The sequence below is a fragment of the Solanum pennellii genome, chromosome 8 (genome assembly GCF_001406875.1).
Source record: "Solanum pennellii chromosome 8, SPENNV200".
NCBI classification, from domain to species: domain Eukaryota; kingdom Viridiplantae; phylum Streptophyta; class Magnoliopsida; order Solanales; family Solanaceae; genus Solanum; species Solanum pennellii.
The window spans coordinates 9,015,253-9,041,404 of NC_028644.1; the positions used below are offsets into that span (position 1 = coordinate 9,015,253).

The 26,152-nt window shown below is 34.9% G+C and overlaps 1 protein-coding gene across 1 annotated transcript; it reads right to left on the minus strand.

Moving 5' to 3' along the window:
* Positions 1-22,308: 22,308 nt before the first annotated feature.
* Positions 22,309-23,301, minus strand: LOC107027480. The gene is made up of 2 exons (XM_015228640.1): positions 22,782-23,301; positions 22,309-22,532 (listed from the first exon to the last, which is right to left on the minus strand). The coding sequence occupies exons 1-2, from the start codon at positions 23,299-23,301 to the stop codon at positions 22,309-22,311; spliced, it is 744 nt and encodes a 247-aa protein (XP_015084126.1).
* Positions 23,302-26,152: the final 2,851 nt, after the last annotated feature.

A 26,152-nucleotide genomic window follows, 5' to 3' on the forward strand; every position in this document is an offset into this window, starting at 1 on the left:
GGGGGGGGGGGGGGGGGGGGATGAGTTTCATGCATCGATTTTTCCTTGATCAATGCTCAAATACTAGAGTGATGTTATAACTCTATGAGATCATTTTATGTGGAGGCTTAATCATTATGATGTATACTTGGTAAGAATGCACAAGAAATCTTCGTCTTATGCATATAGGGTGTGTTTGGTATGAAGGAAAATGTTTCGCAGAAAATATTTCTCAATTTTTTCATGTTTAGTTGGCTTAAATTTTTTGGAAAATGTTTTACAAATCAACTTATTTTCCCTATGTTTTAATTCGGAAAATATTTTTTATAAGTTTTTGACTTTTTGAGAATCTCCATTTAATTTTTAAGAAAAATCAAGAAAAACTTAGTTTTCAACAGACTTAAACAGAAAATCGATTTGAAAACTTTAAAGGGGGTTCGGGGATTCATATTTATATTTTAGGAAGACTTTTACGGCACCTAAAATATTTGCTAACTCGCGATTATCCGACAACTAACAAATTTGGCTAATATGTCTAACTTAATATTTGATATAAAATTTATATAGAGTTTATTTGAAAGATGAGGTATTTTATTTACTATCTAAGTGAGCTACTTAATTTTCAAAATTTTTATTCATTTTTAATCTATTTAGACTTGATTGATTTGATTTAATTAAAACAAACAGCGCCTTGCAGAGATTTGATATATATTTTAAAATCTTAAAACTAATGACAATCAACAAAATAAGTACAATAAGTCAAGAGAGAGAGAGTTGGGTCCAAATCCTGTCTCTGTCCGCCTAGACCGGTATTTAGACCCCTTTTTTATTTTGGGGCCTTAGGCCTATTTTATCTATTTTATCTGTCCTAAAATTCTATCAAAATAATAAGTGGAAAACTTTACAAGGCTTAAGCCTAAAAATTACAAACTACGATAAAAAATTAAAATAAGACAAAGCATAAATTTGTGGGCCCAAAATCTTCAACTTTCCCCTCGTTCCAAATTTTCGATTCCAAAATCTGTTCGTCGGTTTTTTAATGGTTGGCTGACTTGAAAAGAGGCTTTGAGCCTTTACGGCTCCCGAAATGCAAGAGGAAACGAAGATTCCAAGCGGACTCGGCGAAGCATCACATGCACAATGATATATAAAAAAGAATTAGTAATTGAATCAAATAAGATCATAAAATTAATACTAAAGCAAATAAGACCTCAAATAGCGGAGGAGCAAGTAAACCACCTAGAATATGAGACAATTCTGCTTCTCAAGATGTCACAGAGATACCATCACAGTAGCAAATATTGTAGACTTAAAGAAAAGTTTAAGATAAACAAACAAGAGAGCAATTTTAAAGGCAATAGCAATCCAAATAATACCATAATCTAATGAGTTTGAACAAAAGGAGGTGGCTAACAGTAGAGTAAACGAAACAATGTAGCCCATAATCAATCGCCCTATCAAACTCGAACTAACAGATTTTCATCTATCCATAATGTACAATAACAAGAATATGCATCCAAGGGAAGTCGAAATCACCTATGGAAGAGGACTTCGAGCTTCACGGCTGAATCACTACTATTATAGTGAATCATTCTAACAGTTAAAGAACAAGAACTTGTGACCTAAGGAGGAAAGCATCAAACGCAACGAAAACAACAACAACAAGAACGAAGCTGCAAAAATTTTTCACGAAATCACAATTGTCAAAGAGTCAAAAATATTTCTAAAATAATAACTCATAAGTAAAGCAAGAAAATTTTGAAGTGAAAACTTTAGAGGAACTAGGATGAAAAGTACCAGTTTATAAGAGGCAAGATGAAACGAGTAAATCATACAAGATAGAAAAAATATCGTATTCTTTTGGATGATCAGAAACTAAATCATTTAATGATCATTTTATGTAAACCATATCACAAATAATTCACAGATAAAGACCTGCACTACAGAGTGGCACCAAAACCAAAAAAAACTTTTCCACTTTCGATCGAAAAAAAAAACAAAAGATGAGGACAACAATGCTATGGAAGTCCAAAATAAGAACAGAGTGGTAACCCTACCAATATCCACATACATATTCAAGTCATATCGCGAGCTAAATACAAGAGAACAAATAGTCCCAGTTCTTATTCATAATCACCAACAAGCAATCAACTGAACGAAACAAGACGAGTTGACACAAGAGAGAAGGAACTGAAAGATAAACTTGATAAATATAAGAAAAAAAAATAAATGTATGCTACTTATCTGAAGTCAGCACGAAGTCGAAACAACCCAGTCTACTAACATCTAATCAATTCATTGGTCAAAACATGCCAATACACAAAAATATGAAATCTGATTTGAGGTTACCTTTTTTTAAGGCAGCATTCTGAGACTGAAGCGTTTGTGAGCAACTTCACCGCAGAGTCGAGTACGGATAGAAAATTTGCGGCTTGAGCGGCAACTCGTATCATCTTGGGAAACACTGATGAGCCGACAGGGAGTATGAAACTCGGAAAAACTGAAAGTTTTCTTCGAATATATATTTTATAAATTACTATCACCACTTGCTTAAACTATTTTATTTTTGATGCTAAAAAGAAAATTTCCTGCCAATGATTTTCTCTCCTACAAATCTCTCCTTACATTAAATCCAAAGAGAGTATTTATATTCATAAATTAGGGTTGAGGGGGGAATTGAGTAAATTTTGAACGGGAAATGGGGTAAAACTAGAATTTCAATTCTTCCCAAAAATTCAAAATTCCACCAGAACGGGCAAAAAAGAGCTGCTGCTTTATCGATATTTCCCCAAACTTCGACCAAAAATCCAAAAGTTAAAGGGAAGCAGATGGTTCCGATCAATCCCATCGTCCTTGGGGTAGACGTGGCTCAATCCAATATCCACAAGGACGGAATTGCAGGTGCCTTTTGCTGCTGAAAGGTACTGCAGGAGAGGACAACCAAAGAAAAAGACGAAGAACACTGTGTACGATCCTGCTTCTCCGTGTATTTTGATGTTGTGTACCTTCGTTTCTGAATGTTACTGCTGCGTGAGGAGAGTGGAGGGGCGTACCAGTCGGGTGGTGTCGTTCAAGCGTGCAGTTGGAAAGCGCTGTGAAGTTCAGTAATGCGTCTTTCTTGGCAAAGGGAATAGACAAAACAAAAGAGACTGGGTCAATTTTGTTTTGCTGGAAAAATTGAATTGGGGCCGGGTCAAGGAAGGTAAGGGCGTGGGCTGGACCGGGTCATCAGGCTGGGATGGAAGGTAATTGGGTTGGGCTGCTGACTGGAGTTGATGGAATTGTGATAAAAATATCGGGAAAATTAGCAAACTAGTCAAAATTAATAACTTAATTAGTAAAAACTTCACTACTTTAAAAATATTAGTAAAAATGTCACAAATGTCATTATTTTGAAAAAGAATATGTATCCTAATTAAATTCCTATTTTATCTCTTATTACCTACACATTTTCCAACTAATTATATATATATATATATAAATTATTTTACTTACCTTTCTATGAATATCTCATAGATCACTTTTCCCAACTATCCCATTCACGTTTCCCCGTAACTCTCTCTTCCAAATTTATCTTAATGTAAAAAAAAAGAAGTTTATCTCTTCCATATCTTCCTTTCATATTCTCTTCAAACCTTGAAATCCCTATTTTATCTTCTACCAATATGTATCTTATCTTCTACCGTTTTATTTGTTGGTTTTTAATTTTCAAATACTGGATTCACACAAATTCCACTAATTTATTTCATCGTTATCTTTTTTTTTCCTGATTTTATTGCTTCTAAATCATTCATATTTGGTGAAAGTTGGATAATTCACAATTAGACCTCTAAAACACTCTTCAATGGATTATTCTAAGAGAGTTACTAGAGGTATTCACCTTAATCATCGTGATTTTCCATCTTTTAATCTATGTATTACTCAAGAAATAGCGGATGATGAGGATCTGCTTCTAAAATGATGAAGGAGAGACGATCAGAACAAAGTCTTCCTCAAATTCAGATTGAAACCGTAATAGTTGATGAAGAGGTATTTAATTATTTTTGCATGTTGAGTTGAAGTTAAAGAACAATTTGTTCAATAATTTGTATTGAATATATTTGTAAATGTCTTATGTACAATGTGTAATATTTGTTAGTATTTTGTATTTCCGTTGCTTTTTAATGAATTTTAATTGGATTGTTTGTATTTACTGTGCTGCATTTCTTGGATTTGTGTTGTATGCTATGTAATTTTCGTATTTTTGTTGTATGCTATTTATTAATGAATTCATCTTGGGTGGTTTTGAATTTGTATTGTACTCTATGTAAATACACATTGTAATGCTATTTGAATATTTTCGAAATTAAAGTAAATACATTTTAATTTACGGATACATTTAACATGAATATGATATTTCATATTTTTTATTAATGAATTTTAATTGGATTGTTTGTATTCACCATTGTGTATTTATTAGATTAGTGTTGTATGCTATGTAATTATCATGTATTTGTTATATTTGTGTTGTATGCTATTTTAATGAATTCAGTTTGGGTGATTTGTATCAGTAAAGTAATTATACACTTTGTAATGTTATTTATATGTTTTCAAAGTTAAAGTAAATACATATTAATTGTATTCACTGTATTCTTACATATGTCATTTACTCAGGCTACAGCATTTGCATGCAAAGATCAACCCATGATTGTACCCCACATTCACTGTTATGTTAATCATGAAATTAATACTCAAATGTCGAACCATCTTACTGTGCAACAATATATCATGTTTTGTAAGAATACAATATATGAAGTCTGCCAACATATACGTATTCACAACAATCACTTACAAGATACATAACATTCATCATATCCATTTCGATAAGGGTTAACAATTTTTTTGTATCCAAGTACTTGCTTTACGTTATGAACAAAACTTCATACTAGTAATAAATATGTATATTCACAATAATGCTTAAATCATGTTACCAGCAAAACTGCATTCTTCATATTTTAAAGAAGTCACTCAACATATACGTATACTAAACAAAAATATTAAAGTTGTATCCATTTCAGAACAATCACTTACAACATACATTACATTGATCATATCCATTTCGATAAGGGATACAACTTATTTAAATAAACTGAAATTAAATGAAATTGCATATTGTCGTCAAAAGATTGTATCTGCTCCATTTCGTATTCTGTCAGGGATACAATTTATTTCAAAACATTATTCATGTATTCAAACAAAAACATTGGTATTCATATTAACCAACCAAAACAAAAAATTAACAAACCAAATATTCATACGTTATTCATAGTTCATACAATTTACAACAAAAACAGAATAGAGACGAAACCAGAAAATGGAGGAAAACAGATTACTTATTTTTGTATTATATCAATTTCAATTATACGAAAACAGAATACTATGATTTACAATTATTTTCAATTAAAATTTTAATTACTTAAGCAATTAGAAAAAGAATAAGGAAAAAGCAATTACCTCGTCAAATTTTAAACAATTTATTCAAACTTCTAGTAGCAAAAATCCTTCTCAGGTTTGCTCTAAAATCTTTCGTACCAATCAGAAACAAAAAAGATTTTTGAATTGTATGGGAATATTAAAAATTAAAATTTGGGAGAATTCATCAGCTATTAGGGCGTCGTTTGATTTTTTGGATTTTAATTTTTTTGTAACTGATGAGAGTTTTAAGCAATACTTATTTTTCTCTCCCCTTAATTTCTCCTTTCAATTTTTAAATATTTGTATTCTCTCAATTAAAATAAATAGAAAATAAATAAAAAAGATACATAATAAACTAAAATTGTGACAATTTTACTAAATAATGAAAGTATTGACAATAGATCCTATTAAATGTCAAAATAATGACATTTTAAAAAAATTCCCAAAAACATCATCAATGTTTGGGTCAGATGGATTGTGAATCGGGCCCAAATGAATTTTAAGAAATTGACCAAATAAAGTTGGTATGCAAATTTGGCTAAAAACTTAGATGAGACGAATCGATATGAATTAATTAACGAGTTTCTTAATTTTAACGAGATAAAAATAGTTATCTTAATTATAACTAATGACTCAAAAAAAATGTAAGCTAACAATTTTGACAATCAATTTAACAAAGTATTAAGTAAAATCAAAATCCTTTTGAAACGATTTTCGAATATTCATAAAATAAACTAATTACATATGACATTATATAAAACAAACATATTATTTAAACTATAACACGACAAACCAATAAATTCAACTATAAACTGAGGATCAAACTACGATCTACTAAAACTAATTTAATAAGGAATTAAGTAAAACTAAAATCTTTTTGAGATGATTTTTGAATACTTCATAAAATGAATTAATTATACAACACATATAAAAATATATATCGCTCGAAGACTATATAAATTTTTTGACTAAAGCTACTTTAAAATGACTTAAGAAATATTTTAAATTTTATAAAGTCAGTTATTTCAATGCGTTGGAAATTAAGAAACTCAATGATTGATTTATACCGTGGAGGTCCAAAATTAGGTGTTAACAATTGTCCCTCATTTTACTTGGATTGATGCAAGAAATTAGAGGAAAATGAAGTTGACCAAGCCAATTTTGAGCGACCATGTATTCATCTTCTGGTAAGGGATTTTAGTACAGACGTTAAGAATTATAGCCGAACCCTGGAAATGGGTTTCCTACATATCTCAGGCTACACGAGAAATCAGGCCACTTGTAGTTCGACACGCTTGATTTGATGCACGATTTTGAAAGAATTTAAAAGTCATCTTGATACCGGATTATGAAGGGACCGAAATGTTTGAGAATAGGATTTAAATGCGGAAGTTGGAATAGCCGAGTTTTTGAAATTAAGCTCGCCTACATATCCTTATACCTTAGGAATCAGGCTGTTTGTAGCTTGTCTCAATCAGTTGAAAAGGAAATCTACTATGCTAGATAACCTTTTGTTCTGGACAAGTGACAAATCAAGTTGAGTATGAAAAGGAGGCTTGTAACCTCTTAGCCATGAATGTGGTGCATTTCACACCATAATTAAGAACTTACATGGACATAACTTCCAAAACTCTTGGTGCACTGTCACTCAGATTGGAAACTTGCTTCCGACAGATACTAAAAATCTGGATGCAAAACAGAATTTGATTAGAGCCAAAGAAAAATCCACATGCCTTTTATAAGGGTGTGGTTTAATTGTGGTGTAAGTCGCTCCTCTGCTTGCGCCCTAAGAGTTTGATATTCCTCTTTGTACTATGTCCCAGTTTGCTGCTAAGAAAAATATCCACGTTGTGCTGCATCCATTTTGATGTCGTCCGCACTTGTGGTTTGTTTCTGGAGAATTCATCCTTCCAGATGCTTTCGACAAAGACTAAGATACAACTCATTAGCATAAAAATGCAATTCAAATGGGAGGTAGTGTCTTTTACCGTGTCGACACTTTTTTGTTCTCCTTCAATATCTTACGTCAACTCGATTGGTTAGGCGTAAAGCAATTAAAGATTATGTCTAATGTTTGCAATATAATCTTTCATGTACTCTTTCTTTGATGTTAAAATAAATAAAAGCTGATGCATTGTGCTGATATTTCTCTTAATGTCGTCCTTGGTAATTCTCTTGGTGTTTACGCTTGCCAAATAAAGGGACACCCTTTTACTTGATTTCTAATGATGCGTAAGTATCTCTCTTGCGGGATGCAGGATTTCATTCTTTGGCAGTGCATGATTTCTCTTCCGCGATGCATAAATTTTTTCTTTTGCAATGCATGACTTCTTCTCCACAATGCATGATTTTTCCGCGATGCATGAATTTTCTCTTGAAATGTATGATTTCTTATCCACAATGCATGATTTTCCATGATGCATGACTTTTCGCGATGTATGAATATCTTCTCGCGATGCATGATTTTCTGCGAGACAAGAATATCTTCTTGCAATGCGTGATTTTCTGCGAGGCATGAATATCTTCTCGAGATTCATGATTTTTTGTGACGCATGAATATCTTCTCGCGATGGATGACTTTCTGCGAGGCATGAATATCTTCTCACGATGCATGATTTTTTGCGAGGCATGAATATCTGTAAGACCCCGAAAATGAGCTAAGATGTCTAGAGACTAACATGTTTTTCTTAAATTTATAATGTCCTAAATATTCTTATAATATAGTATATAGGCAGTAGCTAAAATTTTAGAGGTATTGGAAGTCGAACGTTGAGGGACGATTTAGACATTCGACGACTAAGTCACCTAGATGCCTAATATGTGATTCTATCTGTTTATGGGTGTTTCATTATGATCTAAGGTTGTAAAATTTCTTATTATATCATATAGAGTCAGTGTGAAAAGTTTGAAGTGATTTGGAAGTCGAACGTCAAGGAACGACGAAGACGTTAGACGACTAGTTGCTTATGTGCCTCATGTGTCTATACGTGCCTTAATAAGTATTAAATGATTCTAATAAGTCTTTAAATGATATATAATTATGTTTAATTGTATTATATGAAGTTTCGAGAAGTTTGGAGGTCAAACAGCCAAGAACGTCTAAGGCGTTCAAAAGATAGGCCTTAAGATATTCAACGTGTGTCATGATGGGGCTTGGCCTGTTTGGACGTCTTGTAGGTGTTTGTTTTGTATGAAATTTATGTTTAAGGGATATAACTTATTAAGGGTTATAAACACGTTGGAAACATCCGGGTACGACTTCTAAAGGGCCCGTCGAGCAGGTACCGTCGAGGGATGCATGCCTTGGACATGTCTTAAGACAATTTTGGCTAAGTGTCAGGCGACAGAGGCCAGGCACAGCCCATCGTGGCCTCGACGCCTCGTCATTGCCATTGTCGAAGGTGTCCAGCAACTGTCAGCCTGTGTCTGTTTCATTTAAGGGGTGAATGAGAAATTCTCCCCATGTCCTAACCTTACCCTAATAGGTTTATTTAGTTATTTTTGGGTGTATATAAGTCATCAAAAACATGATCACCCCATTCTCAAACCCTATCACACGTAAGAAACCTTTCCCTCCAAAAAATATTTCCCTTCCAACCTCCATTGTTGGTGAAGCTCAAGAACTTCTTGGAGCTGGGTTTTTTATGGGTGGATCATAATGTTTTAGAGGTTTTCAACTAGACAAAGGTATGGTTATCTTCATCTCTAGTTATCTTTTCATCTAGAGAGCCATTATCAAAGATTTCAAAAGAGAAAAATATGATCAAACACTTTCTTCTTCAATCTGCCATGGGTTCTTTCTTAGAGTGATTTCAAAGGCATAATATAAATGTATTGATCATTTTCTACTGATTTGGAAGTGGTTTTCAATCCAATTGCATGATGAACCCATGCTCCATCACCAAAAGGATTTAGCCTTGCATGGGATTTGTGATCTTGAATTGCTATCGATTGAATTATGATTCTATTACGTTGAAGTGATTGTATATGCTGTTATTTACATGAATTTATGTTGAAGGATCCATGAGGATCAATTTATGAAGATTTGAACATGAATAGCCTATGTTTCTACATGTTTCCTCGAAGTCGATTGTGAGATCGGTTGGGTAGAGTTTTGATTATGTATGAACTGCTGTGGCTACTGTTTTAGGGTGATATAATGGATGAACTTTTTAGGTGTAAATCCTTAATGATCAAATTAAGAAAGGCTTGCATGAATTGATCTAGATTCCTTTAGGCTATGAATTCAAAAACCTAAGTGTGTGATGGATCTCGAATTGTGATTAGATGAAGCATGATTTCGTCTTGATTTCTTATCTAATTAGCTACTGCATAATGAGTGTATTGTTTATAAAATATGAATGATGATAAAATCCTTAAAGAGTTCATAGTATTGGTAAAGTCTTCTATCCTCTATCAAATTGACAAGTCTAATGCCTATGTTGTAGCTTGATCTTGAAGTTCTTTAAGCATGATTTATTTATGATTAAGTGTATGATTAGATACTTCCCTAGACTTATGCCATTAATGAAATATAATTTATGATCAATACAAGTGAATTGAATTAAAGATCTATGTTCTTCTACTTCCTACTACATGTGAGATTGTATTATGTTATAGTATGATCTTGTAGCGACTTGTACATGGTTTCTTCTATGATTAAAGTACATTCAGATACTGCCCTATATATGAATTGTTTATTAACAAGGTGTATTGATTAATGATGATCAAAGAATGAGAAATTGGTAAGAATGCATATGTCTTCTACTTTACGTATAGTATTGAAGTTGATGAAGCCTTGTATGTCATTGTGTGGTATGGTCCACTTATGGTGGCGGTGTTTATTTTATTTTCGACCTATATATTTGTTGACCATGGCCAAGAAGGCAAATTGATAAATATATAAGCATGTTTTTACGATGATACTATGTGAAGCTTATGCCAACTTTCCTATTCTAGTTGTGATTTAGGTTGTATGGCTATTGTGTAAGCATGTATATATTCATGTTAGGGTTAAGTATAAGTTCATCCATTAATGAGTAAAAATGGTTAAATAATCCCTTATATATGTACGGCTATGTGAATGCATGAATAACACAAGTTAGGACTCTTTAGTGTAATATGAAGTTGGCTTGTCTCCTATGCTATTGTGTGTTGTGTGGTTTATGCTTGAAGATATATTATGTTCTAAGAAGGTGGCTGCCTTAATATGTTGTTGATATCCATTATGTGATCATGTTGACCAATGTACACACACTCACTCGCATGCATGTTACAAGTAGTATAGGTCATGGTGTCTAAATGAAAGGTTGTTCTCATATTCACTAATGTCTACTACAATGCATGTACAGTATATATATGTGAAGTATGTTATGTATTCCTTACTAGGATGATTTGATAGGTGTACTAGTATGGTCAAGGGTATGGGACTTTGCCTATGCATTGCACATGTGTACCTCAATAGGATAATTCTAGTTTTGGTTTCTATATGTATGAATTTGTGTGACTTAATGTGTTATGTGAAAGGTTTGCTCACATATATGTATACACACACACATGTATGAAGATCTAGTAAAGAGAGGGGCCTTGAATGGTCTATTCATGTGTACCCTAAACTAGCTGATGCTTTACAACATGTTTTTGTTAATGAACTTCCATCTATGACCTATGAGTTGAGCATATGAGGGGATGACTCTCCTAAACCTATGATTTATAAAGTAAAAATATAATAAAGGTTTTTAATGAAGGGAACTTAGCTTAGCACTGAGTGAACTTGAATATGAGTGTGTGTCCCTTCCCATGGAAGGAAGGTAGGTCACCATAAATCTCATGAGGTGGATAACCACAATGCCTCAATGGGCATAAATAGGGTTTCCATAAGTGAAAAACTGCAATGCCTAATTTGGCATAAAGAGGTTTTTCACATGTACATCCATGTTCCATAACTATATTTCCACCATAGGGTACTAGCTAGTGGATCCACCTAGAAATCTATGTTTATGATGGATTCTACTTTGGCCGGCGGACCAACCTTTATCGGTGTGGGGTTTTATGACACCGGATTCCATGTTTAGCATTACTTGGTCTATGTAGGTTAGTGCTGTAGTTTCCCTAAAGTAAAATTGACAATGGAAGTTAATGACTAGAACCCTAAATAGAATTGACCTAAGGGAGGTTACTTAGGATAGGTGGAAGTAATGAACCCATCTAGACATTGCACAAGTAGTTCCTTAGGAAGTTCTAGGAAGGTGTTCTAATGTATGTCACTATGTATGTGTTCCTTATGCATGACATTGTAGTATTTGTCTATTTTTTATGAAGATGTGCATGATATGAGTCTTTATGCATGTTGTTGATCTTGTTGACTATATGATGAAGGTCTTGACTTAACTATGTCTATATATTATTATACTTCTATGATGGTATGTGTTGTCTTGTGTAGATGATATGTATGATTTTCTTTGTGGTCCTAAGGTGATATATTGCACCAAGTATCCCTAAAGGATTACTTGGGAGACTAATGAATTAAAAGGAATAGTTCACTGTACAGAGGAATGAGCTCACTGTAAAGTGACCACAAATTGGACTTAAATTCTATTAGTGCTTTTCTATGATGTTTGGCCTTTGATTGTGTTTCTATGAAGTATGAAAATGATATATATGCTATTGATAAAGGTTTTATGATGATTTACTCAAAATGGCATAAAGTATGATTTCAAAGAAAATGTCCCTTTTAATGCATGTTTTTGCATGGTTGCCGTACTTAGTACATTCTTGTGCTAATCCCATTCTTCTATACTTTTTAGATAAAGTGTAGGTTATGGATGCTTAAAGGGTGTATTGAATGATGAATAGCTTGATACGTGATTCCCAAGCTCAAGGAAAGGAATCCTTATGTCCAAGGATGTCCTAACGTGTACTTACTGTAAAGTGTTTAAATATTGTATAGTTTTGTATTATATCTTACGGGTCGCATCGCTAATGTACTCCAACGTTATTGAGTCTAAGATGGCAAAGAGAATTAGAGTCTATATTTGTATTATAACTTATATTTTATATGTATATGAATTAAAGTTTCTAGCATATGAGGTGCTATGAATTGTTTTAAATTTTCTGCTACATTTACTATGTCGATGCGATGAATGATAACTATGGTATAAGACCTCCGAGAGGTCAAGTACGCCATGTTACTTCCAGGGGGTGCTCCCCGGTCGTGATAAAATGTGGTATCAGAGAACGAGGTTTTTAAAAATGGTTTTGAAGTCTCATATTGCCACGTCTAGTAGAGTCTTGTATCATTGGTGGTGAGTCGCGACACATCAAATGGTACGAGAGGGTATAGGACGATAGAGTTTCCCTTCTTCATCATTCTCATGTCGTGCCATAGAACTTAACTCTATAAGATCTCTCTCTTATGTTTTCTTGTCCGATGGTCTTTTAGATGTGATTGCTTGGATGAGATTGCTCTATGCTTGAGTGAGAAAAGGTGAGTTTAAAATGCTTATCTTTGGTTTATGGTTTGAATGAGTATGTTTGAAGGTGACACTTGTCCTTATTTGATGATGTATAAACTAACTAAGGCGACTTGAAGGGTTAACTAGACTTAGGTAGGGGTATGGAACTCTATCTATGTCTTGCACTAGTTTTCCTTGATGGAGACCTTAGGATGTTAATATTATGTATGTGTATGATGACAAATGTAAATGTACTTGTGTGATTATATCTATGCTTATAAACATGTAAATACCCTAGTGTGCTAAAGATATGGAGTTATGCATGCATGAAGGTTATAGATGAGTGAAGTATGGTGCTAATTGTAGTTCCTGTTGGGTTAATTGAGTCAGTAGGGTTATGGGGCTTTACTTGATCATTGCACATGTTAACTCTATGGAGATTATGATTGGTTATCTTACCTTACTATGTATGAAATATCTCTTATTTGATGATATGATGTCAATTATGGAAATATATGAAATCTATGTGAAATAGCAAGATATGTCGAATAATGTATGTCATGATATATTTAAAACATGCTAGAAATTATGGTGGTTAAAGTGAATTCTCTTAGATTGTTGTATACCTATATGGTTTTGTATGATGGTATCCAAATACTAGGATTTGAACTTGGAATGTTTAATAACTACATATGGAAGCATGCTATCCTATGAATGTATGTGATTAAAAATGTGCATTGTCTCCTTTTGTATATAAGAGATACTTGTAAGCTGATAGTGTAAATTGGAGTCCCTTGTAGAGACTTGATCCTAGTTGTAAAGATAGTATGCATGCTTATGAAGGATGAGTTCGTAATGATTTGTATCTTATATTTCCATGCTTGTCCTTTCAATTGTCTAAATGTTGCATTTTTGGATATTTGGAAGCATGCTCACTATAAAGACTAGGCAACTTATTGTAACATGTTTGGAGAACCAACTAAATTGTCCTTTAATTGGATGTTGTTGAAATATGTGTAGAATTGATGAATATGAACATAATAATGAATGTGGAAAGGAAATTTGTTATTTAGATTGAAGAATGAGAATCTTATGACATGATGAGTTGTAGAGTTATTTCTAAACTTCTTATTATGTTATGAACCTCCTTGTTATTTTCCTCAAATGATGTATGACCTTAGTGTCTATTGCATTGTAGGAAGACCTTATGTGAATTGAATAATATGATCAAAATTGATGGTTGAGGATGATTTGCCTAAACTGATAAGGTTTACAATGCCTTAGTGTTGCTAAAATTGAATTAATGAAAATTCCCTCTAAAGTAGTAATCACTTTAAGTGATGAAAATGAAGGTTGTGTAGTTAAGATCCTATATAGGTTGGGTTAAGTTGCTCTTAATAGGGTTTACCCTATTGAGTAGTGAGGTTGTAGAAATTGTCTACATTGTCCTTCTATTCTTACTTGAATTGGAAATTAATGAATTCTTAGTAAGCTTGTTCATGAATAGAGTTTTGCATAAAGTATAAATTGCACGACCTCTACATGTTTTGTATGTCTTGATTGACATTACCTTAAGGATATTTGAAGATTCCAAAGTGCATGAAAGAATTTTTTTGATAGAATCCATGTTTTTTCATGTGTATTGTGCATTGGATTTCATGAGATTAGACAAGAAACTTTTTTAAGTTATTTGGGAGGTGGAATGTTTAGCCTTATAATAAAAATTTGAATCTCTTTAAAATGAATTATGTTGAGTCTCTTGAAAACTATGTGACTTTTATGATTTGGAATCAAATAATTGTACGCTCATTCTTGAAAAGTGAAAGCATGTTTAGCTAAGTGTCCATGTGTGTGCCTATAATTTGTGTTATTTATCCAAAATGAGGCTTACTATAAGGGTGAGTATTATGTTAAGAAAAGAAATTTGTGGAATGACTTCCTATTTTGTTGTGATGTATTTGGTGGGACTTACCATTTAGACTTCACTAGGAAGGAACCATGAGCATGTCTTGGTTAAAAGTTGAGAATTTCTCATTTTAAGAGGAAATTGACCTTGTATTTGCTAAGGTGTAGACTCATGATACATGTCAGTGTGTTGAGAAGAAGGACATTCCTCCATGGACACCACTAAGCATGGTTTGACTGAGTATGACCTTCATGGCACTAGGTCTAACTAATAAAGATATTTGTGATTAAACTAACTCAAGTCTATGTGGTTTGAAGTATGAGTGCCTAAAGTGCTTCTTCAGTGTAGTTGAAATCTTCCTATGTGTGGTCTTGCAAGATGATCTCTTAATGAATTAAGGCGTAATGACCATGTTATGATTAGAAGAAGGAAGCTCCTCGTATGAACATGATAGGAGACTTTGTGTTTGATGCATTAAAGAGTGAGTGAGTAAGAGTTTTGCTTGCTTGTGTGAATTGAGTGCTAAAATTACTTGATGGTGTTAATAATGTTATGAACTGCTCTTATATGCATTGAAGTCCTTGTTATGATTAAAGAGCCGTCAGTGTCATTCGAGGACGAATGTTCCCAAGTGGGGGATATTGTAAGACCCCAAAAACTAGATAAGGTATATAGAGCCTAACATGTTTTTCTTAAAGTTATAATGTCCTAAATATGATTAAAATATAGTATATACGCATCAGCTAAAATATTAGAGGTATTAGAAGTCGAATGTTAAGGGATGACTAAGACGTTCGACGACTAAGTCACCTAGATGCCTAATATGTGGTTTTATGTGTTTATGGGTGTTTCATTATGTTCTAAGGTTCTAAAATGTCTTATTAGATGATATAGAGGCAGTGTGAAAAGTTTGAAGTGATTTTGAAGTCGAACGTCAAGGGACGACCAAGACGTTCGACGACTAGTTGCTTATGTGCCTCATGTGTCTATACATGACAAAATCTGTATTAAATTAGTCTAATAAGTCTCTAAATGATTTATAATAATGTTTAAATGTATTATATGAAGTTTTGAGAAGTTTGGAGGTCAAACGACCAAGAACGTCCAAGGCGTTCAAAAGATAGCCCTTAAGATGTTCAACGTGTGTCATGATGGGGCTTGGCCTGTTTTGACGTCTTGTAGGTGTTTGTTTTGGATGAAATTTCTGTGGAAGGTCTATAACTTGTTAAGGGTTATAATCACATTGGAAAAATACAGATACGACTTCTTAAGGGCCCCACAAGAGGCCCCAAAAGAAGGACCCAAAGATGCCCAAGACACTGCCTGGGCAGTGTCCATTGACGGACCCAACGACGGATCGTTGGTCCACCAACGTCCCGTCGAGCAGGTTTCATCAAGGGATACATTCCTCGGAAAGGTCTTAAGCCAATTTTGTCAAAGTGGGAGGCCACGGAGGCCCGTCATGGCCCCTCATGGCCTCGACGCCCCGTCATTGCCATCGTCGAAGGTGGCTTGCAACTGGCAGCCTGGGTCTGTTTCATTTAAGGGGTGAATGGGAAATTAAGCCCACGTCCTAATCTGACCCTAATAGGTTTATTTATCTATTTTTGCTGTATATAATCCATCAAAAACGTGATCACCCCCTTCTAGAGCCCTCTCACATGTACGAAACCTTTCCATCCAAAAAATATTTCCCTTTTCGAACCTCCATTGTTGGTGAAGCTCAAGAACTGCTTGGAGATGGGTTTTCTATGGGTGAATCGTCATGTTTTAGAGTTTTCAACTAGACAAAAGTATGGTGATCGTCATCCAGTAATCTTTACATCTAGAGAGTCATTCTCAAAGATTTCAAAAGAGAAAAATATGATCAAACACTTTCTTCTTCAATTTGCCATGGGTTATTTCATAAACTGATTTCAAAGTCATAATAAGAATGGATTGATGATTTTATACTGATTTGGAAGCGGTTTTCAATCCAATTGCATGATGAACCCATGCTTCATAACCAAAGTGATTTAGCCTTGCATGGGCTTTGTGATCTTGAATTGCTATCGATTGAATTATGATTCTATTACGTTGAAGTGATTGTATATGTTGTCATTTACATAAATTTATGTTTAATTGATGTTGAAGGATCTATGAGAATCAATGTATGAAGATTTGAACATGGCTAGTCTATGTTTCTACATGTTGCTTTGAAGTCGATTGTGAGATCGGTTGGGTAGAGTTTGGATTATGTATGAATTGATGTGGCTATTGTTTTAGGGTGATATAATGGATGAATTTTTTAGGTGTAAATCCTTAATGATCAAATTAACAAAGGCTTGCATTAATTGGTCTAGATTCCTTTAGGCTATGAAGTCAAAAAGTTAAGTGTGTAATGGATCTCGAATTGTGATTAGATGAAGCATGATTTCGTCTTGATTTCTTACCTAATTATCTAATGCCTAATGAGTGTATTATTGATAAAATATGAATGATGATCAAAGCTGACAGAGTTCATAGTATTGGTAAAGTCTTCTATCCTCTAGCGAATTGACAAGTCTAATGCCTATGTTGTAGCTTGATCTTGAAGTTCTTTACGCATGATTTCTTTATGATTAAGTGTATGATTAGATACTTCCCTAGACTTATGCCACTAATGAAATATAATTGATGATCAATGCAAGTTAATTGTATTAAAGATCTATGTTCTTCTACTTCCTAGTACATGTGAGATTCCTTGTATTATGTTATAGTATGATGTTGTAGCAACTTGTACATGGTTTCTTCCATGATTAAACTACAGTTAGATACTGACCTATATATGAATTTTTTCATGAACAAGGTGTATTTATCAATGATGATCAAAGGGTGAGAAATTTGTAACAATGCTTATCTCTTCTACTTTCCATATAGTATTGAAGTTGATGAAGCCTTGTATGACATTGTGTAGTATGGTCTACTTATGATGGCGGTGTTTACTTTATTATAAATTTATATATGTGTTGACCATGTACATGAAGGAAAATTGATGAATATATGAGCATGTACTTACGATGATACTATGTGAAACTTATGCCTACTTTCCTATTCTAGTTGTGATTTAGGTTGTATGGATATCGTGTAAGCATGTATATATCCATGTTAGGGTGAAGTATAGGTGCTTCCATTGATGAGTAAAAATGGTTAAATAATCCCTTATCTATGTAACCCTATGTGAATGCATGAATAGCACAAGCTAGGAGTCTTAAGTGTAATATGAAGTTGGCTTGTCTTCTATGCTATTGTGTGTTGTGTGGTTTATGCTTGAAGATATATTATGGTCTAAGAGGGTGGCTGCCTAAATATGTTGTTGATATCCATTATGTGATCATGTTGACCAATGTACATACTCACTCACTCGCATGAATGTTACTAGTAGTATAGGTCATGGTGTCTAAATGAAAGGTTGTTCTCATATTCGCTAATGTCTACTACTATGCATGTAAATTATATGTATGTGAAGTATGTTATGTATTCCTTACTAGGGTGACTTGATAGGTGTAGTAGTATGGGCAAGGGTATGGGACTTTGCCTATGGATTGCACATGTGTACCTTGATAGGATAGTTCTAGTTTTGGTTTCTATATGTATGAATATGTATGTATGAACTTGTGTGACTTAATCTGCTATGTGAAAGGTTTTCTAAGATATATGTATACAAACACACATGTATAAAGATCTAGTCAAGAGAGGGGCCTTGAATGGTGTATTATGTGTACTCTAAACTAGATGATGCTTTACATATGTTATGTTCATGTGAATGGATTCTTTATATGATTTAGGTTGATGAACTTCCATCTATGACCTATGAGTTGAGCATATGAGGGGATGACTCTCCTAAACCTATGATTTATAAAGTAAAAATATGATAAAGGTTTTTAATGAAGGAAACTTAGCTTAGCACCGAATGAACTTGAATATGAGTGTGTGTCCCTTCCAATGGTAGGAAGGTAGGTCACCATAAATCTCATGAGGTTGATAACCACAATGCCTCAATGGGAATAAATAGGGTTTCCATAAGTGAAAAACTACAATGCGTAATCTTGGCATAAAGAGGGTTTTCACATGTAACTCCATGTTCCATAACTATGTTTCCACCATAGGATACTAGCTAGTGGATACACCTAGAAAACTATGTTTATGATGGGTTCTACTTTGGCCGGTGGACCACCCTTTATCAGTGTGGGGTTTTATGACACTGGATTCCTTGTTTAGCATTACTTGTTCTATGTCGGTTAGGGCTATAGTTTCCCTAAAGTAAAATCGACAATGGAAGTTAATGACTAGGACCCTAAATAGAATGACCTAAGGGAGGTCACTTAGGATAGATAGAAGTAATGAACCCATCTAGACATTTCACTAGTAGCTCCTTAAGAAGTTCTAGGAAGTTGTTCTAATGCATGTCACTATGTATGTGTTTCTTATGCATCACATTGTAGTATTTGTTTACTTGTTATGAAGATGTGCATGATATGAGTCTTTATGCATGATGTTCATCTTGTTGACTATATGATGAAGGTCTTGACTTAACTATGTCTATGTGGTATAATACTTCTATGATGGTATGTGTTGTCTTGTGTAGATGATATGTATGATTTTCCTTGTGGTCCTAAGGTGATACATTGCACCAAGTGTTTCTAAAGGATTACTTGGGAGACTAATGAATTAAAAGGAATAGTTCATTGTACAGAAGAATGAGCTCACTGTAAAGTGACCTCAAATTGGACTTAAATTCTATAAGTGCTTTTCTATGATGTTTGGCCTTTGATCGTATTTCTATTAAGTATGAAAATGATATATATGCTATTGATAAAGGTTTTATGATGATTTACTCATAATGGCATGAAGTATGATTTCAAAGAAAATGTCCCTTTTAATGCATGTTTTTGCATGGTTGTCATACTTAGTACATTCTTTTGCTAATCCCATTCTTATCTACTTTTTACACAAATTGTAGGTTATGGATGCTTCAAGGATGTCTTGAACGATGAATAGCTTGTTAGGTGATTCCCAAGCTCAAGGAAATGAATCCTTAAGTCCAAGGATGTCCTAATGTGTACTTATTGTAAAGTCTTTAAATATTGTATAGTTTTGTATTATGTCTTAAGGGACGTATCACTAATGTACTCCAAAGTTATTGAGCCTATGATGGCAAAGAGACTTATAGTCTATATATGTATTACTTCTTATATTTTATATGTATATGAGTAAAGTTTCTAGCATATGAGGTGCTATGAAAAGTTTTAAATTTTCTGCTAAATTTACTATGTCGATGCGAAGAATGATAACTATGGGCTTGTATAAGACCTCCGAGAGGTTAAGTACGCCATGTTACTTCTAGGGGGTGCTCCCCGGTCGTGACAATATCTTCTTGCGGTGCATGATTTTTTGCAAGGCACGAACATCTTCTCATGATGAATGAATTTCCGCAATGCATGATTTTTAACTCGCGATGCATGAATATTAACTTGCGATGCATGAATATATACTCGCGATGCATGAATATCAACTCGTGATGCCATCCTTGATAACAAATGGAGATAGTGATTCAATCGAGCGACATAGTGATCTTCTAGGTGCTTTCTGGGTAATGCTATCGTCTCAATTGAAAAAACAGTAAGACGATCCTCCCGGTAGTGTATCATCTAAATTGATGATATAAACGAAATGCCCCTACGACTAGTAATACTATCATGTCTGATGATATGATGCAGAATACGTCTTTGATGAAAAGCTGTAAAACGTCTTCCTCGAGATTTTCATTTGATTCATCTTTGGACACAATTGTATCTTAATTATAAACTTCAAGTTGTTGGGAATTGAATGAAACAATATTGTTCTCACTCCCAATTCTTCCATATAATCAACATAAAATATTTCATGTATCCACCAAAAAATTGTTAATTTTGGGAGAGTCCTTTGCCCCTTGACTTCTCCATATTCATCTATCGGAGAAATTTGCTGATTTCAAAAACCTATTAACCTGCGTCTATAGAAAAATTGTTAGTTTTAAAACGAACTGATCTGTGTCGATTTCTTCAATTGTTTGCTTCTTCCCTGCCATCTCTGCTTGATTTATGATCTCCCGACTCTTGATAGATAAGACAAAATATATCATGCCAAAACAAGAGAAACATAAAGGGAAAATCTTAAGAAAAATCAACTTTAGAAAAGTAGTATTTTAAAAAAGCTTACTGCCAAGTATCATGTCACGTCAGTCTTAGCAAACTTCTCTGAGTCTGATGCTTAGAGATCTATCTAATTATTCGCTAGAGAGTATTCCTAGTCACTCTAGACTGTTGGTAAAATTATGTTGAATTTTTGAGACATCCTCAAAATTTCGTATCTTATGCTCTTATGTCCCAGTTACATGTCTCGGCTTATCTTCAACTGCCGGTGAGTAAATCACAGAATTTTTGAGATCCTCCAAAAAATTCTGTCCTAGTTGCAAATTTCCAAGTTACTTCAGTCTTAACTTGTTGCGAGAAAAACTTCTTCCTTGAGAATTTTTGAGTCCCCCTCAAAAATTTTGTCCCAATTTCTATCATAAAGAAAATAGAAATCTTACTGGAGATATCACCGAACCCTTGTGGAGCCTACGTATCCCATTGAGGCAGGAATCAGGTCAAACCTAGTTTATCCTTCAAGGTTAACAACAATAACAAAATTTTACAAAGAAATCGACCGAGGTCGACATAGGCCTCCTACGTATCTCATGCTTGAGAATTCAGGTCGAACGTAGTTCAGATGAAAAGAAATATTAAAAGGGACAAATAAGGTGTTCGAGGCCGACATAGGCCGCCTACATATTTCTTTCATGAGAATTTAGGTTAGATGTAGTTTATTATAAAAGGGATAAGATTTTAAACAAAGCAAATACAAGGAAATAGAACGATTACAAGTAAATGACAGAAATGCAAACTGAAGCTTCACAAGTAATATCTTTTGACAACATCTGAATTGATCGGTTTCAACCATGCGGTGCCATCCATCTCCGACAGGACCAAAGCACCTCTAGATAATACTTTGTGAACCATTTATGGTCCTTGCCAATTTGGTGCAAATTTTCCTTTATACTCGTCTTGGTGAGAAAAATGCGCTTAAGGACTAACTAACCGATTTCATAAATTCTGGCTCTAACTCACTTGTGGAAAGCATGAATCGTTCTCTGTTGATATAGTTGGACATGAAAAACGAAAACCATTCTCTTCTCGTCAATCAATTTCAATTGGTTAATCCGCTTGCTGACTCATTCAACGTTCCTTAATTCAGCTTCTTGAATGATTCTAAAAGACAGTATCTCAACTTCAGCAGGTATGACTGCTTCTGTTCCATACACCAGTAAGTATGGAGTAGCTCCAATCAATATTCGGACAGTTGTTCAATAACCCAACAAAGCATATGGAAACATATCATGCCAACCTCGGTGATTGTCAATCATTTTCCTCAAAATCTTCTTGATATTCTTATTGGTAGCCTCTATAGCTCCGTTTATTTAAGGACAATAAGCGGTTGAGTCTCGGTGAGTAATCTTAATTGATCACGTATATCTCTCATTAAGTGACTGTTGAGATTAGCATCATTATCAGTAATGATAGACTCTGTTACTCCAATCCTGTATATGAGATTATTGCGAACAAAATCAGCTACAACTTCCTTGGTCACCGACTTGTACGAAGCTGCTTCCACCCACTTGGTAAAGTAATCAATAGCAACTAAAATAAATATGTGTCCATTAGAGGTGTCTGGTTCTATCGGACTGATGACATCCATGCCCCAAGATACAAATGGCCAAGGTTAACTCATAGCATTGAGTTCGTGAGGTGGCACTCGGATCAAATCCCCGTGCACTTGACATTTATGACATTTCTGCACAAACTTGCAACAATCATACTCCATAGTCATCCAGAAATAACCATCTCGAAGTATCTTCCTCGCCAAAGTGAGTCAATTCATATGCGTACCACAGACTCCAGCATGTATCTGTTCAATAAGCTTCACAATTTCAACAACATCGATACATCTAAGAAGACCTAAATCTGGAGTGCTCCTGTAAAGGACTTCTCCACTTAGAAAGAAGTTGAGAGCCATACGGCGTATCAACTTCTTCTGGTTGGATGTTGCATCTTCAGAATAAATTTCGGACTCGAAATACTTTTTTGTATCAAAATACCATGGCAAATTGTCTAGTTCTGCTTCAACGTGTAAACAATGGACCAGATGTTCTTTCAGCTCTATATCCGGAGGACCAATATAATCAGTATCTAAATTTTTAATCATTGAGGCGATGGTGGAAAGAGCATCAACCAACTCATTCTGTGTCCCGGGAGCGTGTCTGAACTCAATCTTGCAAAATCTCTTGCACAACTTCTGTATATATTGCACATACGGTGTGGTTTTTGCGTTCTTTAAAGCCCATTCTCCTTGAACATGATGAATCAACAAATCTGAATCTCTAATAACCAGGAGTTTGTGAACACTCATGTCGATGCCATTTTAAAACCAAGGACACAAGCTTCATATTCAGCCATGTTGTTCGTGCAATCAAATTGGAGTTTAGCCGCCATGGGATAGTGTTGACTAGATTCTGACTCTAAGACTGCCCCAACACCTCTTCCTTGATGATTTGCTGCTCCATCAAAGAATAGCCTCCATCTAGGATATGCTTAAGAAATATCTTCACCTACAAACGATACTTCTTTATGAGGAAAATAAGTATTGAGCAGTTCATACTCTTTATCAACAGGATTTTCTGCAAGATGATTAGCCAAGGCCTGTGCTTTTATCGCCTTCTGGTCACATACACAATTTCAAATTCGCTCAAAAGCATTTGCCATTTAGGCAAATTTTCGGTCGGCATCGCCTTTTAAAAAATATACTTCAAGGGGTCCATCCAGGAAATGAGGTACGTAGTATAAGAAGACAAATAATGCCTCTGTTTTTGGGCAATCCATGTCAATGCAAAACACGTTCTCTCCAGAAGAGTATAACGAGACTCATATGGAGTTAATTTCTTGCTTATGTAATAAATATCTCTCTTTCTTCCCTTTCTCGTCATGTTGACCAAGTATGCATCAAAATGTGTTATCTGCGATAGACTAGCAACTAAGTACTCCTTTTACGCGGAGGCACCAACACCGGCGGATTGGACAGATAGTTCTTGATAGCATCAAAAGCAGTTGACATTCTTCAGTCCACTTTGTCAAAGCGTCTTTCTTCAACAGCTTGAAGATAGGCTCACACACCACAGTTGATTGGGCTAAGAATCAACTGATGTAGTTCAACCTCTCTAAGAAACTCATCACCTCCTTCTTAGTCTTCGGAGGAGATAAATCTTGAATTGCCTAATCTTGGAAGGGTCGAGCTCAATACCTCTTCTGATGATTATAAATCCCAACAACTTGTCGGCTGGCACTCAAAAAGCACATATAGCGGGATTTAATTTCAAGTTATAATGGCACAGATGATCGAAGAACTTCTTTAAATGTGTTAAGTGGTTCGAACTCTCGCGGAACTTTATTATGACATCTTCTACATACACCTCGATCTCCTTATGAATCATGTCATGAAATATGGTTTTCATAGCCCTCATATAAGTAGCACCAACATTTTTGAGGCTGAATGGCATCACTCTGTAATGATATACACCCCAAGACGTAATGAAAGTTGTCTTTTCTGCATCTTTCTCTTCCATCCTGATGATAACCTACATAACAATCCACAAACGACTGCATTTCATGCTTAGCAAAGTTATCGATCAGAATATGAATGTTTGGCAACAGAAAATTGTCCTTTTGGCTTGCTTTGTTGGAATATCTATAATTGACACAAATTCTGATTTTCCCATCTTTTTTGGCAATCGAAACAACATTGTCCAACCAAGTCGGATATTGCGTCACTTCCACTAATCGATACTCGATCTGTTGGGTGTTCTCTTCTTTAATCTTCAAACTTAACTCAGGCTTGAACTTCCGAGCCTTCTGTTTCACTGGACTGAACCCTAGATTAATCGGCAACTTGTGAGACACCACATTGGTACTCAACCCAAGCATGTTGCTGACTTCCCAGACGAACACATCAATGTATTCAGTAAGCAAATGAATCAGACCCTTTCTTTGAGCTTCATTCAAGTGGACAATAATTTTAACCTCCTTGACACACTCTTGGTCTCCCGGATTCACAGTCTCTGTTTCTTCCAAATTCAACTTATGCTAAATTTCGAACTGCCAAAATTCCTCACCAACATACTCCGGTACCTCATCTTCCTCTTCATACTCTTTATCCTCGTCATCACTGCTTCATTTTGTTCATTCAGCTCGTAACATGACATGACATTGGCAGGTTTAAAATTAATATTGCTAAAATCATAAACAGACAAAGTTAGGAAAGTAAATATAGTAGATAAGTAAATACACAAGCTTTCAGAAAAGGGGCTTTCATTCAAATTGGAAATTAATGCAAACTTTTGCCATGGAGGTGGCTGTGTTGTATTTTTAATCATCACCGGGGGGGGGAGGGGGGAACTTTAAAATTCGAGCAATTAAAGAAAAAGCAAAATGGTGGATCTCGGGCCTCTCTGGACTACCACCGATTTCAAAACATGCATGAACAATGTCCTTCTACCAAGATGATCGGGGAATCAAGATTGGTGTAGAAGTCCAATTCTACAGCTGCTCTCCAGGCTCAGCATTGCAGATACCTGCTAGATCGACTTTGTCCTCTATGACAGCATCGATCTCCTGAAAAAGGTCGCATATTCCTTCCACAAGGCCATCATGATCGGTGTACTCCCGGCCCAAAAATTATTGATACAGATGAGGGATAGGCTTAGACAATGCTTTATCACTGTTCTTCTTCATTTTCATCTCATCATCTGTGGGGACGTACCCAAAACCATATTTCGGTCCTTTTACAGGGACTGGAATATGATCAATAATTCCTTGGGAATTCCTTCCAAATCCAAAACCTAGTTCAAACCCATTCTGCAGCATTACAGTGGTGATCATCTTGTACACGGCAGACATAGGACGCTGGGGGGCCAAATCATCACCTATGGCATTTACCAGCTCCACCATGTAGAAATTGGTACCTCACAAGGCTTCATCAATAATAGGAGTCTGTCTACTGGAGTGACTTCTTTCCCCATGAATAACCAGTTCTTCGAGCTTCCAAATGAGATTCATCATCTAGTGAAGAGTAGAAGGCACAGCTCCAGCCATATTGATGAAAGGACTTCCTAGAAGAAGGTTATAGATGGTGCCACTGAACTCTGCTGGACCCATTTAGATGTACAGATTCACCATCCCTAACATATCTCTCTATACTCCGTCGAAAG